General features: G+C 36.7%; 1 protein-coding gene across 6 annotated transcripts in view; it reads right to left on the bottom strand.

Annotated features, from left to right (window-relative positions):
* The window catches only part of NEK10 (NIMA related kinase 10), a 214,979-nt gene that overhangs the window by 63,596 nt on the left and 131,911 nt on the right, over positions 1 to 19,472 (bottom strand). For 4 of the 6 annotated variants that reach the window (XM_031940385.1, XM_031940380.1, XM_031940383.1 and 1 more), the window contains exons 24-27: positions 17,556 to 17,685; positions 16,902 to 16,972; positions 14,483 to 14,696; positions 9,049 to 9,099 (exon numbers count right to left, since the gene is read on the bottom strand). In XM_031940385.1, coding sequence (XP_031796245.1) covers positions 9,049 to 9,099; positions 14,483 to 14,696; positions 16,902 to 16,972; positions 17,556 to 17,685 — 466 coding nt within the window. The remainder of the gene's footprint in view (positions 1 to 9,048; positions 9,100 to 14,482; positions 14,697 to 16,901; positions 16,973 to 17,555; positions 17,686 to 19,472) is intronic. The other 2 variants (XM_031940381.1, XM_031940384.1) reach the window with 1 other exon arrangement.

Below are 19,472 nucleotides of genomic sequence, written 5' to 3' on the forward strand. Positions count from 1 at the left end.
ATCTTATAATCCTTCATTACAAGTGAGAAAATGGGAGGCCCAGAGAAGAATTTGCTTAAAGCCTCCTTTTACAAAGCAAGGGTTGTTAGGATCCTGTCTCCATCTTATATTTTGTCTGGAAGCAAGACATTTGTAGAGCAAAACCTCCAGGGGTCTTGAGTCTATGCCCTAACTCTCATTCCTGCCAGACATAATTCTACCATCTTCCTCAGGACCTCACTTCATAAGTTTATGAAGAAATCAGTAGATTAGGATGGTGAGCCAAATTCAATTAAGTAATATATAATAGAGATAAATGAATAGTCTATATTTGGATTTAAAATCTCATTTTCTAAGTGTAAGGGTGTATGGTACAGATATAAAACATGGTGTATGAACAAAAGACTGAACTCAATATAGAAGAGAGAGCAATTAGTGAATCTATTTCTTTTTTCTTAATAGTTTTTTTTTAATTTAATAGAAAATAGAAAGACAGAAGAGAAAAATTAAAAAACCAAAGCAGAATATTGTCATGTGCCCAGCAAAATGTCAAGGATTCAAAATATACTAATGAATTTCCAGTTCAAGAAAGTATATATAGTAACAAAGAATTTATATTCATGAGTGTCCATCTTCTCTTTACTACCTTGCAGGTTATTCTTTTGTTCCCTGCTATGCACTTTTTTTTTTACTTGGTTCTTTTTTCCCCCTTTTATCTCCCTCACTTCCCCAGAAGGCTATAGTTAAGCACAGCTAGATTAGGTTATATATATATATATATATATATATATATATATATATATATATATATATATATTACATACACCCGTATATATATTCACACCCATGCACACACATATAAACACACATACATAAACCAACATACACATACATCTACATACACACACACACACACTTCTCCATAAGTAAACATGTATCCAAAACAATATTAGTATAGCTGACATATAATGTAGATTTCTCTCTTAACTGAGTTTCAAGCTTGACTGTGTCCAAGAACATTGACTATTAGCTGTACTTTTTTATTCTAACAAATTCGACTCCTGATCCTGGTGGTAGTGTTTACATATATCTCCTTTCCTAACCCTGCTACCTTTTGTACTTTAATTCTGCTTCTTAACTTGTCTTGCTATTACTTCTAGATTAATTTTAAGCAATTTGACATGGACAAATTGCTTATGTTTTCTACATGGAAATGTATGCCATGTTCATGATTAACATAAGGAACTGCATAGCTCAAAAGAGATTCATTCAAAAGAGGTGCAGGGGGGAAATAGACACAGGCATTAGAGTGGAGAAGGTCTTATAGTTCTGAAAACCTACTCACATCGGGAATGGGTTAAATAGGCTACATTACATACATTCTGCGAAGGGTATAGCATCCTCCAAAATCTATAAACAATAAGGAGGGAGGGATGGGTAAATGGGGAGCAAAGAGTGAAGGAAGAAGACAAGGGAGAGATCCCCCAAAGTGGGGGGATATTAAATAGTAAGCTAAGTTATAGTACAAAATTTAATGTAATTTCATGTAAAAAACAATTTGTCCATGCTAAGTTCCTTAAAATTAATCTTGGATATTGGCTCTTAATTGTTAAATTTTCTGCTGAGTTCTGATTTGGTTGACAGAAGTCCTGAAGTTCATGGAATGTCCATTTTTTTCACTGAACATTATAATTTTGCTGGATATGATATTTTTGGCCATAGACCTAGTTCTTTTGAATGCCAGTATATATGATTCTAAGACCTCCAGTCTCTTATTAGGTGCTTATAAGTCCTGTACAATTCTAATTGTACCTTCCATGTTATTTGAACTGTTTTGTTTTTCTTGTTTCTTGAAAAATTCTCTCTTTGATCTGGGGGTTTCAAAATTTAGCAATAACATTTCTATGTGTTTTCCACAAAGGATCTGTTTGAGGTGGTGATCAGTGGTTTTTTTCCATTTCTATTTTTCTGTCATGATCTATCATTCCAAGACAATCTTCTTGCATTATGTCTCAAGGTTTCTTTTTTTGGTCACAGCTTTCAGGCAGTCTAATTATTCTTATGTTTTCTCTTCTTGATCTGTTCTCCAGATCTGATGTTTCACAATCTGTTCTGTTTTCTTTCTTTATGAATTCTCTCCCCTCCCAGAAGTTTCCCAACCAGCAGCGTCCCAGTGTGCTGCTTTGTTCTTGCCCAAGGCCTGTCCTGCTGCACAGTTTGACTTCTATTCCTCAAGCTGTCCAGGGGGTGATGAAAGTCTCTGATTCCTGCTGAGACCCCAGGGCTCCCACTTGGTGTTTCTGGGGAGCTGGCCCCTCACAGGGCTTATTCCCGAGCTCTGAGGTCTTTCTTCAGACCTTCTTGGGCTGTAGCAGGAAGACCCCTTTTTTCCCCTAAATCTTGATTTTTCACCAGTCTTTGTTCATCCTCAGCTGCAAATTCATTTTGTTTGTGGGGAAAATCTAAAGAGCTTGAAGTTCACCAGCCTGCTCCGCCATCTTCCCAGAATCCTCCCCCCGGATGCCATTTCTCTAGTTCTGTGCTCTGCAGAGAGAAGCGCCTTCAGACATCATTGTAATCCAGGCTTGGGTCCAACCAGCTCCCTGGGAGAAGGGCGAGAGCGACCCTGTGGGGGAATTACTCAGGATCCGCCGGGATGCAGGGGATCCACCCTGACTGTGTTTTACAAGTGGCTGGCCCCACTGCATGCACCAATCCAGATCTCCAAGTTCCACGGGCTGCATAAGACCATTACTGCTGCCATGGACCCCGTGGCCATTATATGAGCCAAGGGCAGGTGAGGGCTCCTGCTGACGAGCTCAGACTCTCTCAGTGTAAAGCAGCATTCTCCTGCGGCAGCTGACCACGATACATCTTTAGCTGAGCAGCTCCTATTAGCAACAAACCGGCATTATCCAAATTAACCGTGACAACTGGCAGCCATGCGTCAGGCCCGTTTTATTAAGAGCAGCACCATTAAGAAGAAATCCTGTGCAGGCCATTTGCGGGATGACCGTACATGAGAATGGCTGCTCTCCCCTGAACACGCCTCCCAGCAGGAGGTAACAAATCCACGTCTGCTCTCGAGTTCTCCAGGAGCCGAGTTTCTATTTGAGGCCGTCTCCTCCACCCTTCTTCTTCTGCTGGCTTGGCTGAGCACCATGTCCTTATGTGCACAGATATATGGGGGTACCAGGTGTTTGGCAGAGATTCCTTTGGCAAACAAGGAGCTTAGAGACCTGGCAACCACTTTCCAGGATTTGAATGGGTGACAGATAGCACAGAAGAAAGGCTTAAATGGAGAAAGATCATGACTGTGGTTTTCTAGGAGACAAACGGCCCCTTAATGAAAACTTAGATGCCAGGTGGACTGATGCTCAGATAAAGGGTTTGCAGCAGCTCCCAGCAGGTAATGATTCCAAAGGACAGAGCAGGCTAGCCCCCCATCTCCTCTTCATCCCCAAACTGGGATCAATAAAAACAAAGGCATTATGAAAGGGCTCACCCTACCTCACAGTCCACACAGGGCTTTCCCCACCCTGGGGACTAAGGGAGATGTCACAGGACCATAGAACGTGCTGAACACAGAACCTACATCACTGCAGGAGCATGGGGATGTTTTTAAGCATTTCTTTTTTGAGTTATTTGGGTGTCAGAATGGCTCCTACAAAGTCATTCTTGGTGCTCCATGTATAATGAGCAAGGCTAATGTTCTTTAAGTTAGACTAGGCAAGCCAGGAAGGAGCTCTGCAGCTTATAAATAATAGAAGACAAATGTTCCCTATTCCAGTCATTTTTTTTTAGCCTTAAAATTGTTTTAAAAATCCTAAAATGGGTATTCATAGTGAAAAGTACTCATTTTATACCACTAACTAATTATGATGACACTTTCATCATGCTATCATTGCAATTAGAACTACTTGGTAAGATTGGAACATATTACTGAACTGTCAGCAAATAAAAGAAATCCATGAACAGGGCTGGCCTTGAGATTCTGAGGATGACACTCTGAAAGAAAAGTCAAATGCCAAATTTACCATGTTTAGTAACTTAAAAAAAAAGTTTTTTCTCCTTCCTGATAAATTAAAATCTGCCATGTCATCATTATCATCTTCATCCTCATCACCATCATCATCACCTATCAATCAGACAAGGTATGATTCCTCACTGCTCAATAATGTACCAAATCTCTTTTACTTGGGGAATAAGCAGATAAAAAAATGAGAAACAAGTGATGAAGCAGAAACAGACATCCTAACTTTAGTTTGGTCGATTGACAACATACTGTTATTGAGCTTCAGCAGGAGGCAATGCATTAGAAAGACTGACACTTCAGTGATCTCTGGAGATTCAGAAAATCTTATGGGTCAACTGGAATCCAGTGTAAAACAGAAGTTTAATCCTCTTCAGCTGCATTCACAGAGTCCCAGAGAGTAGAGCCCAACAGAAATTTACACAGAGAATCCGGCCTAACTCTGTTATCTAAAAGATGAGGGCTCCGGGAGCCTGAGAAGCAACAGCTACTGGTCTAAATGACACAGGAAAGCAGCCGATGGGGCTCCCACACTCACTCCTCTATCATCAGAGCAGCAGAAGATGCATCAAGTCAATTCACGGTGAAGATGAACGTAAACATAGGGCTATTTTCCCAATAAAATCCTGAGACCTCATGCATATAAAAAGCAAGACTGCACAGAGAGCAGCTAGGTGAACATATCAGAAATAAACTTTTGTAAAAGCAGTCAAGCTGGAACTCTAGCTGGAGCCATAGATTTCTAGTAAGCTTTGCTAAACATCACAACTTTATTAACCTGTTGTCCCTGCATAGCCTGGGGGGGGAATTACAGTCGCCAAAAAAGACAATAAAAATAAAGTTGTTTACACAATATGGTGCCTCTTAAAATGTGCTGTTTTATACATAGCTTCATTTACTACTTTTTCAACAGAGAATTGTGGGCAAATCTTTAGGATGATGGTCATGTGAAGTTCAAGTTTGCCCAAAGTAACATCTATTAGGAGATTAATTTGTTTGTTTAAACAATTCATGAATGTTAAGCTTCAAAGGCAATTGGGGATTTTATAAGAAGAGGAAGTTAGTAGAACCAATGGGCACAGAGCACTGGTCCTGGACTCAGGAGGATCTGAATTCAAATGCAGTCTCAGACACTCATTATCTTGTGATCCTGGGTAAGCCACTTCAACCTTACCTGCTTCAGTTTCATCATATATAAAATGATAGTAATAAAAGTAACTATTCCTCTCCCAGAGTTGTTGTAAGGCTCAAAATATCCATTTTTTAAATATCCATTAAATATCCATTTTTTCCTTGAAGGATTACTCTCTGAGTAGGTTATATCTGGTTGTAATTTCAACTCTTTCTGCATTATGGGATATCATATTCCAAGTCCTCCATTTCTTTAATGTAGAAGCTGCTAAATCTTGTATGGTCCTGAATGTGGTTCTACTGTATTTGAATGGTTTCTTTCCTCTTCTTTCTCACAAAGTACCTGGCACATAAAAACCACTTAATGAATGGTTTCCTTCCATCTTATAAGAACTAAAGTAATCAACACCTAAGAAGACTGTCTACTATCATAGCTTGGAAAATATGTAGAAAGAGTAGATGTGACCATAAACATTCTATCATCAAAAATGGGAGCAGAAGAAGCTTATAGACACGACCATGTGCTAAATGAGTATTTAGCTTCCCTGGGCTCCCAAGCAGAAATAATCCCCAGCAACAAGTGGGTATGATTCTATTTCACTTTTTAGACAGTTACTTGTCATCATGACTCCAATGGCATTTAGGACACAGCCAGCTCCTTGTGCCCTGATAGGGTTTATTTAGAGCTTTGGTTGTGGTGGCTTCCACCCCCCACTTAGCCAATATGCTAATCCCATCCCCTAACAAGGCACTAGGGAGAGCACTCAATTTTCCCAGTGGAGAAAGTGAACAACCATGTTAAAGAAGAGAAGGAGAAAATGAGAGCTAGAACTGATGTGCTGGGAAGGAAACGGGAAACCAAATGCTGCCTGCTCCTCAGGGAGTGTCCATCAGACAAGGAGCCAGTCAGAGGCCCTCTCACCCCTCAAAGTCACCCTAGACTTTGAAGCATCCCAGCTCTACTAGCCTCCTTAGGAAAAAATACAACACTTAACTGCGGGGGAAAGCCATTTTGGAGGCCTTGAAAAATGATCAAAAGGTTGGGATCATATAACAATATAATTTAAAGAGAAAGTTGTAAGATAAGGAAAAGTGAGCAAACAAACTAAAAAAGGATGCAGCCAATGATTATATATCATGGATTAATAGAAAATAACCTGAAAACTTCCAGTAAAAAGAGACAAGAAATTCTACAAGAAGCCTGAGCAATAAGTAAATAATATAAAAAACTTCAAGTGGTTCAAAGGAGCAGGAAAACAAAAAGAAAAAAAATAGAATGGAAATTAAGAATAAAATTAGATTGGGAATCAATAGTATTAAGACAATTTAGAAAATATAATGGAGAAACTCTTCAAAACTATACAGTCTATGAAAAAGGCAGATTAGGAACTCAAAAATAAAAATGTGAAGGAAAAGCAGCTGTACAACAATATAAAAGATACATTATATACTACCCAAAATGATTGATCATGAAGACAAAATTCACAGAGAAAATTCTGAAAAATTCTGGTTTCTTAGGGGGAAAAAACATAATGAACTGAGAATCCCAATTACCAAACTGTAAGTACTAATACCAGAAACTTGCCCAGAGATATTAAAAACAAAGAACAATAAATTGACTGAAATAAGTGCAAATTAGTAATAGAAAGAAACCTCAAGCTTTAATCACCAAGAAATACAGTGCTAATATTTACTCCTTATCTATCATGGAAAAATGGATTTGACTTATTATGGACTACTCATTCATGAAAAATTAAAGGCATTAGACTATTATTATGTTCTAAAGAACAAAGAAATTAAAAACCCTCAGAATAATACAAATTGTATATTATACATATATATAACAATGCAAAAAGTCATTTTAAGTTAATCATATAAAGGAAACCAGAAGTAAGCAGGCACTTTGAATGAGAGAGAGAGACATAAGTTTGGAGTAAATAAATCTGGATTACTCCCCACCTGCAATTCCTGCTTCTGGGGATGCTGAAGCTGATGGATTGCTTGAATTTAGGAATTTTGAGGTGCAGTGGCAGTGACCAAATGCGCCCATTAAGTGTTACACCAATATAATGAACACCCAGCAGTGGTGAACTACCAGATTGGCTAAGAAGGGCAATTGACCCAGGTCAGAAATGGAATAGATGAGCCTAGTCAGTGAGGGGCTGTTACATTCCGGGTTCAAAAACAAAAAAACTTTGGGAAGAAAATGAAGTAAATAGAATTAATAATACTAAAAGCATGATTGTGAAGTTAGACAAGGCATTTATTTATTTTTTGAACTTTCATCTTGATCAAAAAAAGACCAGAGGGAAAACCAAGAAAGAGATGGCACGATGGGGGAATCAAAGTTAGGTTTGGAGTCAAAGGACTTTTGTATTTGAAAACTAGCTACTATTTACCATGAGCTTGACCTTCTATAGCTTTACATTTCAAACTTGCAAAATAAAAAAGTTAAATTAGATGATCTCTATGTTTTTTCCTGCTCTAGATCAAGAACTAAAGAAAGGATAAAAGAAGTTTAAAGAGTTGGGAAGGAGGAAGGGAAAATAACTGAAATAACTGAATTAATATTGTATAGACTAAAACACATTCTTCAAAAATGAAGCTCTTGGGAGGAAGCAGGATTGATACAAAGTGTGTTGCATAGGGAGAAAGAAGGCAAGAAACAAGAGGATGCCATACTTGATTGAGCTCCAGGTTGCCTTCACTTACTATGAGGGGGAAGGAGAAATGGGCTCTTTCCTCTTTTATCCACCCAAGGAGCTGTGAGAGCAGTCAATGGAAGGAGTTTGAGAAGGGGAAGAGGTCTTGCTTAAGGAAGCGTTATGAAGAGCAAATGCTCAAGTAGGTTTATAACTGAGGGAGTAACAAGAACTTTATATCAGATTTTGTTTGGAAGCAGCAGCTACAGGAGATTTCTAAGTATGTGAGTGCTTATAAGAACCCCAAGCCATTGCAGAATGAGGGCCCCTAACACTGAGAGTCCAGAGATGAGCCAGATCCAGAGGAAGAATATATTAGTTTGGGGATCGGTAAGTGGTGAACATAAGATTCCAATCTTTCCTGAATTTCACAGAGGGATTCTAGATGAAAAAGCTTTAAAAGGGTCTCTCTCCTCTAATCCCTTCATCTTTTAACTCTAGAAAAGTTCTTATACACTCTGTTCTTCCCAATATATATATTTTAAGCTTAGAGATTGGATTATTTTTGAGTGACGTTCTGATGAGCCAGACTCTCAGCTACATTATTTCAAGGAGGCAGTGCCATGTGTGGTAGAAGTCACTCTACTTCTGAATCTACAAGTCCAGACTAACCAGGCCCATCACCACTGATAAAATGGAAGAGAATATAGAATGGCTAAGACAAAGACCCTACAATCAGACTATATTCTTATTCTTTCTTTCTCTCTCTCTCTCTCTTTTCACACACACACACACACACACACACACACACACACACACACACACGTATCTAAAATCACAAGGAAAAAGTTACTAAAATTTCAATAAGGTATGGATAATACAATAATTGTAGGAAAATCTAATGTTCTACTTTCAGAAATAGAAAAGGCTAACTCAAAAGACAAAATAAAAGAAAAACACAAAGCTCAATAGTCTGGAAGAATCAGATTTAAAGGTCTGGAAATAATCTGAAATTTTAAAAATATACATTTTTCAGTATCAATGGTACCTTTATAAAAACTTATTTTTGCTAAGGTACAAAGAAATTATAAACAAATGTATAAATGTAATATTAAACATTATTCTTTATGGATTTATTATATTATAAAACACTTTATAGGAAACTAAGGCTAAAGATATAGGCTTAAATGAATACCAATGATTGGTTCAAAAATGAATTATAGAAATAATTATGAAAAAGAGAAAAACAATAAGACAACATACCAAAATTTTTTGAATGCATCTAAAGCAGTCCTCAGAGGAAAAATTATATCTCTGAAAACATAAAATAATAACAAAAAAGAGAAGGGATTAATGAACTGAGCATGTAACTTAAAAAGAAACTACAAAATCAACAAATTATCAAACTCAAAACAAAAGATAAGAAAATAACATTGAAAAGAAAAATTAAAAACTATTATAATGTGCCCCATCATCCTTAAATTAAGCTTAATAAAGCTTAAAACTGTACAATTCTTTTGCAATATACTATGTATATTATAAAGAAAACTGAGCACTTAGTATATTCATCAAAAAGAAGAGAAAATAAAATAAGGAAAATGAAAAATTAACAAAGTGAAGAAAAATAATAAAAAGTACACTGAAACAATGTTAGAACAGAGAAATTAAAAGAAATGGATAATTACCTACCTACACCAAAATTAAAACAATAAATGGAAGTTTTAAAATTTCTGATCACAGAAACTGAATGCTGAGCAAACCATGATGGAATTACCAAAGGAAGCAGAGGGAGACTGCAAGGGTCTATGTGAATTCAAAAGTGAATTATAGAAAATATTTAAAGAGCAAAATTTACATACCTTTGTTATAAAATCTATTGTCAATAACTGAGAAGGCCTTCTACTAAACTCTTTCTACGAAATAATTACAGATCTGACACTCAAAACACAATATGACAAGTCAAAGAAATATAACTACAAATATCAGTAATGCTTATTGATGTAAAAAATTTAAAATCAATATATCCCAAAAAATTCCTGCAATCAAGATGGATTTATGCCAAGTACTCAAGTGTTATTCAATATTAAGAAACAATTACCATAAATAACCAAATTACAAAAAACTAAGATGTGATTTTTATCAATAAATAAGTCTGACAAAAACAGTATTCATTCGTATAAAACTCTCTAAACATAGCAAAGATATAACTAAACTAAAAAGTGAGTATTATTTTCAAAGGATAAAATAGCTTTCATGAGCTATGTTATATATTTTAGAAATGCCAACTATGTGCAGTAATAAGACAGGAAAGAAATATCACAGATATAAACACAAGCAAAGAGAAGATTTAAATAGCTCTTATTTACAGACAACAAAACTTTTAAGAGAATTAGCAGACCAAATCAGTACACCAAATAATCAAGAAGATTTATAATGTCAGTGAAGTCTGAATACACAATAAAGTCAACCAAATTATCAGTATTTCCATAAAACAGTGATAAAACCAAGCAGGAGAAAATAATAGAGGATTTTCAACAATAATTATAACTATATTAAATGCAGAATAATTTACTTAGCCAGGCACTCCAGACTTAAATAATTACAAAAATGATCACTCTTTACTTAAATAAAGACAAAAAAATTGGATGGATAGTCATTACTCATTGCTTGGCAGTGTAAACATAACAAAAATATGGCTGTCACATAAATGAAACTTAGAGGTAGACAAAATAATAAAAATTTATTTAGGAGAAACAAAAAATCTAGACAATCAAAGAAAAAATTTTAAGAGGAGGAATGGAGAATAGCCTTCCAGACCTTAAACCATAGTATAAAATAATAATCATCACAACTCTTTGATACTGATTTTAAAAGTTTGAGAAGTATATCAGTATAATAGACTAGATGAATGAGAATCAAAGAACTCCATATAGTCACCCACTGTTCTATATATCAAAGAACATAAATGGAATAGGTTCTCCATTAGATAGGAACTTAAAAGCCAGATCATGAAAATGAGAATATTATATTATGCCCCTACAAATAGACATGTAGTCTTAAATATAAAAAGTTACATTTCTTTTTTAAAAATTAGCAGCAAATAGAAGGAAGTGATTGTGGAAAGAAACATTAATTACTTAATAACTAATTAATTAAATTAATTGATTAATCAATTAAGAGATAAAAATGACCATAAGAGAAATTTTAATTTAATAAAATTAAAACTTTTTGTCAACAAAATCACTGAACCTTGAATATAAAAAGAGAAAGTATGATGTACAAACAAGCAAAAAAATACCAAATGTCTAGTATCTAAAAGAAATAATTCATCCATATATGTGTATGTGTGCATGACCAAAAGTCAGTTACCAAAAGTAAGTGGTCAAATACTATGAATACTTTTCAAAATTCAAACTATAAAGTATCAACAAGTATTTAAAGATCACTCTTTGATGATCATTAATAATAAATAAAAAGGCAATTTTTAAATTCTGAAATTTTATGCTATACACTCCATGGTGTCCAGGTGATAAAATACAGGAATTATCCATGTTAGCTGGGCTGTGGAAAGATGGGAACATGAACACGTGTGGAATTATAAACTGGTGGTCCAGATTTTCTCGAAAATTGTTTTGAACCCTGTGAAAAAATGTACTAAATTGTTCCTGTCTTTGACTCTGTAATTGTGCTATCGTGTATATACTCCAAAAATGTCAAGATTGAGTAGCAAGAAATACCAATGTATTTCATAGCAGCACTTTTTGGGCAAGCAAAAAGGAAAAAATTACAAAATAGTATATAGGAAAATAAGCACAAATAATCCACAGTGATTACAATAACACAAATTAAAATGACAGATCTAGATAAGTGGCCTTCAAGACCCAGCCTAGAGGATGATGAAATGAAAATTCATTTGGAAATCATATCACATCTGGGTGAAATCTTGGTGGAATCTATGTTCTATTAAGAACTGAGCTAATTCTGAAGCTCTTTCCCAGACACCAAAATGGGAGAGAGGCGTTCCCTTCTCCCAACTAAGGTTTTAGGGGAAATGTTTCAACATCTGTTATTGCTACTATTTCAAAGTATCCCAAACTTCCTCCAGCTAACTTACAACTCTGAGGGACAGATATATCCATTCTGGTCCTGGGAGACTGAACCAAATTATACTAGTTTTAAAAGTAGACAACCAACAATGTATTTCTTCCACTGAGATCTGCTTATCTTTGTAAAGTGTCATTTTGAGCTATGAGAGTCGTTAAATCAAATACTGAAGTAAACTGAACTTAGAAACAGACCTGCAAATTGCTGTATTGTGATGTTAAATCGAGATTTTCAAAAATAATGAAGCCCATTGCATTACATGGCTTTTATTAAAAATAAAAATTGAATAATATTTTAGTGAGTCCAACAGTTTTGCCCTGATAATAAAATAAAAACTATTGTATATTATTTATATCATATCATTACTTCAATCTTTTTAACCTCTACTTTTGTGTGTGATTTATTATGTATATATTATAATAATAAATGTATAGAATAGTTTATAATCATACATGATAGCAGTAGTTTATAAATATATATTTACATATTTAATATAAATATATTATATAATATAGTCTATATTATTTACAGTACAGTACTATATTATCTACAGTACTACAGTACATACAATACTATTGTGCATCTCAAATTTTTTTAATGATGGGGACATGAGGAGACTGTTTCATGAATTGATGTAGCTAAAAATTTTAAAACTTGGTGGCCATTCCTCTCTGGATATTCCGCATTGCTTTTGGCCAGATAATCCATTCCCAGGCTCTTGTCTGAAGCTTTTCCCTCTTGGGAAGCCCTTCCAGTCCCTGTGCTCCCTGGCAAAAATTAGAGAACTAAGGATCCCCTCTGGTGAGATCCCGAAAGTCCCAGTATGCAAAACGGCCTCATCTACTTTTCTTTGACTAGGATGCTATTCAAATCAGCATTAATGAATTAACTAATTAAGCCAAAATTGGAGAATAAAAAGTGTATACTCTGTAAGAGAAAATATTTCCATTTTTCTAATAGTTTATTGGTTTGGTACCATAGTAGTCGGTGTAATTCAAAATTGGTCTTCTGTTTGGTAGAGGGAAGCCATGGAGTTTTACCAAACCTATTAATTTCTGTCCCTTGCTTACTATTCATCACTGAATTTTATAACTGTTCTATTTACATTAATACTATAAATTCTCATGGGAGAAACTTCCATTATATTTTTCTTTCAAATAAAACAATTTTACTTTTAAGAACAAAAAGGGCAGAAAATTTTTACACCTGTAATTTTTAGACCAGCAACGGTTCAAATATAATTGGTCTCTGGTGAGGAGGGAATGCATATTACCAATTAACTACATACTGCCCTTTGATGAAATTCAATCAATTATATGTTTCTTTAAATTCTGTTAAAATTCAAGGTTTAATAATACTGCTTTTTCTCCCCTTTGCTAATATGTGATGATGCAGGAAATGGAATATTATGTGAGTGCAAGTCAAGGATCCACATTATCGGCACATTTAAAATTCAGCACAGAGGGGAGTCGTTTTCTAACTCCATAAAGGCTTTGCGGCAGACCGTACTCTGTAGTGAAACGATGCTCACCACAAGGACGTTTCGGAGCTGCTGATCCCCGAGGAGTGAGGTAGCCCTAAAGGTCACAAACTCAAAAGGGAGATGGAGCGGCTGGCCCGGATGCCGGCCTGTCCATGAGTTCAGGCTCCATATTGGGCTTACTCAGCTAGGATGGATAAGGCCCTCCTTGCTCCCACTGACACTGAGCCAGCAGAGTCTCTGAAGAACTAAACCGGGGGGGGGGGGCGGCAGCGGACAAGTACACAGTAGGAGATTAATACATGTCACCAAGTAAGCATTTGCAAAGGGGAAGCAGTGTCAAGGATCTTTTCAGACAGCGCTACATGTATCGTGCCTCAGAGTATTATCCAACAGACCCTGATGACAATCTTCTGCAGTCTGATTCCCGTTTAGCGGATGGGAAACTGATGCTCTGAGGCACGAAAATCACCTGGCCACGGACCCACAAGTAGAAGGCCTAAGAAATGATGGGGGACAACAGGTCCTCCAGTCTCCAAGCCCAGTGTGCTATCTATCCCTCCACGTGACTTCTCCTGAGGCTTTACCGGAACAGGAACCAGAAATGATGGTGGCCCAGAGAGGCCTCTCTAGGCCAGGAGAAGCCCCATGTGCTTGCTTGGACAAGATACAAAGGTCAAGAAAGCTAGGTGACCAAGAAAAAAAAACCCCACCAAGCTTGGATCTCAGGACCCAAGTTCGAATTCTGGCCCATCATGCACCATTTATTAATCCTGAGGAAATCTGCCGAATCTTCTCCAGGTCTGTTTCCTTCTCTGCAAAACAAGAAGGGTCCAGCCTCTGGGACCTACTCCAGACCTAAAGCTACGATTCTAAAATCTGGGTGACCCCCTAAGAGAAAAGTCCATCTTGGAACCTCACTACATGTATCAGCTGTCCTTCAGGAAAGCAATTACAGCATTCCACTTATTTTTTAGAGTTGTTTCAATTCATTGACTTGTAGAGAGAATCTGAAGGTCGCAAATAACAAGTGATATCTTTCCACAGGTCATTACAAGATAAGCTGCTAAGTTGATTTAGAAGCGAACAGCTGGAATGCTGAGAGCTACTTACATGAGACAGGATGGCCAGCTCATGGTGACAAGTGACTGCGTTCCGGTTGGCTTCCATGAAATAGCGCTGGGTGCGCCTCCTCTCACGCTCAAGCTTCTTCTCCAAGGCAAGCTGGGAGGAGGCCAAGCCGTCCAGATACTTCATCATGACGTCGGATATCATCGCGCTTACCTCCACCACATCTGGCCGGGCTTCGGCATCAGGAGTCAAACATCTGGGAGAAAGCAGCCAGTCATGGAGTGACCCTGACATCACCCCCACCACCCCCAGCGTCACCCCCACCGCCCCCAGGAGGCCCCCGCAAGGCCCATGTCCGGGGCCTCCATATGTATGGGGACGAACGGTCTTGTAGAAGCGTAGGAGAAAAGCAAACAGAAATGGGCTGGTCAAGCCTCCGGGCCAGAAGGGGCAGAGGAGACCCTTGCAGCAGCTGAGCCCAACACAACGCCTGCCTATCCCAGGGCTGCCTCAACTGGACTCATTGGAAAGCATTTTACAAAGCAGAAGCACAACAAGGCAGACATGACACTGCCAAGTCACCCAGCAGGCCCGGGGGCTGTCATGTCTGCACGTATCGCACTCGGGGCCCCGGGCCTACCACGTGCCATCTCCTGCCACCTTCCCTCTCATCCTTCCCACAAGCCCCCTGGTTGCCAGCTAGGGGTTTCTCCAGATCAAGTCTGCCGCTTCCCCGTGTGCCCTGGGATTTTCCCTCTGTCCCTTTTTACACAGACTTGCCACTGATGTCTTCCCAGGCTCACCAGGCCCAAGTCTCCTGGTGGCACATGGGATGTCCATTCAGATTCTGTTATTGTGATGCTTTCTTTCTGAGTAGTTTTTTTCCGCTTAAGTGGGAGAATAACTTAGCAACCTCAAAGAGTCTGGGGGAGCAAGGAGATAAATCTCGCCAGTCTGCCAGGCACCTAGGTCTCTATTTTTACCCCTTTGTTGATTGTTGGAGATGAGTGTCTGTTTACCTTGCCAATTCATATAAAAGGAGATGGGGAAATGTTTCCATTTCTACACAAAAATATGCAGATAAATTTATTCTTTTGTCTCTGTTCTGGGTTACATAAGTCCATCAGCATTTTGCAAAATCATTCTTTCAAAGTTATTTTATAGATAAGATCTGGAAAAATACAGAAGCATTAAAGAATTTTGCCCATTCTGTTAAGTATCAATGTACTCATTTAGTGAAAAGTACAGAGGCAAATCTAGCCACTAAATTCTTCTTCCAGGGCTTCCCAGAACAAAATTGCACAGAGAATGAGAGCCAAGATCTCTCTCCTTGCTCCTCCCTCGCCCCAAGACGCACACTTCTCAGATTAGTTGGGTTAGAGCTCCAGCAACAGCCTCATGTGGTCTCTGCAGAGTTCCCGCTGGCTATTTTGATACCTGCAAAGATCCTGAATTTTACCTCAATTTTGCCATTGCAAGTCAGAATCCTCCTCATCCAGTGCAATTATTTTTTCCTGGATTTTGGTATTTTGACTATTTCTTTAGAGCGACACAGAAGGGAATTACTTCAGAGAAATGGGACTGCTTGTTCCCCCTGCAGAAATATTTCTGGAAGTCCATTTCTAAAGTTCTGACATTCTGAGTGTTAGAGAGGCAGACTCTTATCTTGTAGAATGTGAGTTGAGGAGAAAAAACCATATTCAATCAAACCTGAATTGTTTCTAAGATTGGCTCTTAAAAGCACGGCTCCACAGAGAATATGACCTAAATAGAATTCCACTTTAAGTGGCTTATGTCTCTATCTATAATGATAGCAATACTAGCTTCCAACTGCTTTTTCAATTAAGAAAAAAAAAAAAGCTGCTTCCTAGATGACAACATGCTGGTCAAGAGCATTCGGGCCTAATTTGTATTGTCTAAGATTTCAGGATTTAGAAAACTCTAATTAATTGAAAACTAAGAGAACTGTAACAGAGACATTTTTGATGATACAGCAGCTCTTTACCCAGCACCTGGTCAACCGTGCAGTCATGACAGCAATAATCCTCTTTGCTATTAAAGCGAGAGTCGGATAACTTCTGAATTAGAAAGTGAAACTCGATGTTCTTTGTCTCAATTGAACAAAAATCTTTCAGGATTCTGCTTTCTACAAGTTCATCTGCTTAACTTGATGAAATATGAGGTTGGGGCAGAACCAAGATGGCAGAGTAAAGGTAGAGGCTCTCCCCCAAACCGCTCCCAATTCCTTTAAATAAGAACTCTAAACAAATTAGAGAGCAACAGAACACACAGAAGATGGAGCAGAACGTTTTCTGGCTGAAAGATGGCTCAAAGTGAAGTCAGGAAGACCTGAGTTCAAATTTGACCTCAGGCACTTAATACTTCCTAGCTATATGACCCTGGGCACTTAGCACCAATTGCCTCAGCAAAAAGAAGCCATAAAATTTCCTAACTAAATTACCTGCTGATTATAATTGTCACTTTTTCAGAGTAGATCCCTTCTTGGATTGGTTCATATACTGCCTCTACTATCTATAAAAGAGAAAGAATTGATTAAAGGAGAAGTATATTCTATTATCTCTAGGAAAATGTTAGTGTTTTCTTTGGAGGAACATTTGAGGCAACATGAAAGAATTATGAAATCAAAGCAGTCAGGACTAATTAGCACCATAAAATTTATATTATGTTATATTGTATTATATTACATTATACTATAATCATATCATATTAGGGTATATTACATATCAAACTATAGCATATCCTATCCATACATTACTACAGATTGAACACCATGTTTGAAAATGTTGGTTTCAACTTATGACATAGTTTCACATCTATATTAAAACAGGATTTGCTATAACAAATATCAATATATCAAAATAATTTACAAAATTTAATTTGGAATGCTAAACTTTTAAACTTAAAATCATAGGGAGATTAATTACAGATGTATTTGATATATAAGAATTACCTAAAAGAAAAGCACCTTTATATATATAATTTAATAAACCTCAACTCTTGATTATTTTTTAAAATCATATACATTCTTTTTTAGAGGGAAAGCTCTAGCCCTCCAAGAAATTCAAGTTGAATCTGCTTTGTTAAATACACTTACTTTGGTCGCTAAGGAGAGCATGTTGGTACTGTAGAAGGGAGGATTCAGAGTTGCCATCTGATAGAGGATGCAGCCTGCAGCCCAGATATCAGCCTTCTCCCCATAGGGCTCACTCTTCAAAACCTCGGGGCTAAGTTAAAACAAGTCAGTCAATAAATATAGAAGAAGGATCAAATTATGTAAAATTAAACTGAATTTTCAAGATGTAAACAAAGAAAGAATAAAGACATCCTTATAACTCTATTTTGCAAGAAAACTAAGAAAAACCTTTTAAAAATGTTCAAATCTAGAATAACATGTTTTAGCATTTGAAGGTATTACTCAATGCTTATATTTTGAAAGAAAAACTTTCCAATGTCTTATAATAGTATCATATCTAATAGTGTGCCAAACTTAAAGTTTAATTAGTTAATAAAAATAAGTAATTATTTACAAGGATCTTCATTATATCCACAGGCAAGTCTCAGGTACAAAACTGATGATCGTTAAATCCAAGTTTGAAAGGTTTAAATCTTAAATCTCTTCCAATATTATATACAAAAAATTAAATATCCTCTTTAGAAAAAAAAAGAGATCTATTTCAATTCAGAAAAGAAGAGAAGGAATGATGGAAAGGAGACACAGACAGAAGGAGAAAGAGAGAAGATCCCATCTTGGACTGGTTCATAATTCTGCCTCTACTATCTGTAAAAGAAAAGGTTGGGGGGGTGAAAAGAAGGAAGGAGGGAAAGGAGAAAAGAGCGAAAGGAAAAGCAAGAGGGAGAAAAAAAGAAGGTCGGAGAAAAGAATAGGGGAAATGGAAGGGAAAACAGAGGACAAATGCAATGGTGAAGGTATAGGATTAGGCCACTCATCACAACTTCTGCATTTATTAAGGGATGATTAACTATACCATCCATCCTTTGGAGTTAGAAGTATCTATGCATTTCTTACAATAGTTGTTGAGTAAAATTAGAAATGGTCATTGAAGGAAGCAAAATGGATCTAATGTTACAAATGGCAGATGTTTGAAATTTAAATTTTACAAATGGCATATGTTTAAAATTTAAAATTTACATTTTTAGGCTCTTTTAAAAAACTAATCATATTCTGTGTTTTTAGTTGTTAGAGAAGACAGTAAGGACATGAAGACTTTAATATGATTACATCTGGTTAGCACTGTATCCTTTAGCTAATATATCTACAAGCACTCATTTAAGAGGTAAAAGATAATCTAAAACACTTTTCCAATTCAAAACATATTGGATAAGTCCATAAATTATATTTTGACCCACTCAGAGGACTGGCTATTTAGATTCGAATTTCTAGAAGGAATTTAATTGACTTTAATAGGTCAAATTTTCAAAGAGTTGTTAAATTTCTGAAAATGTGAACACTTTAAAAATCAGGTGCATTCTGCTAACTGAATATACTAATTATTACATAGCAGAATAATTCAATACATATATATGATTGTGGGCTGAATACTTGATTCCCAAGAAAAATAAGCCTGAACTAAACCTTACTAAAAATGGAAAAATGTTCTCTTTCAAATCACCTGGATTATCCATCCATGGTTAAAAAAAACTAGGCTCCTATAAACTACCTTAAGAAATGTCTCTATGAGCTTACAAATGAGGAGCAAGGATATACATATGTGTGTGTGTGTGTGTGTGTGTGTATCCTTGCTCCTCTCATTTGTGTGTGTACATATATGTATATATATAAACAGAACGCATAGCAATATATCTCTTCTTGGCTCCTATGTTTCCAAGATTTGTATACCACTGGGTCCTCAATCTGCACCTATTAGACATGTTTCTATATGGTCCTCAGGATAACATCATAAAAGACATGCATACAGAAGATAGAGAAAAAATATCATCATATCAAGATCAAAAAATATATCATTTTTTCATTTTAACTATACCTCCAAAT

Source organism: Sarcophilus harrisii, chromosome 5, assembly GCF_902635505.1.
Source record: "Sarcophilus harrisii chromosome 5, mSarHar1.11, whole genome shotgun sequence".
Classification (NCBI taxonomy): Eukaryota; Metazoa; Chordata; class Mammalia; order Dasyuromorphia; family Dasyuridae; genus Sarcophilus; species Sarcophilus harrisii.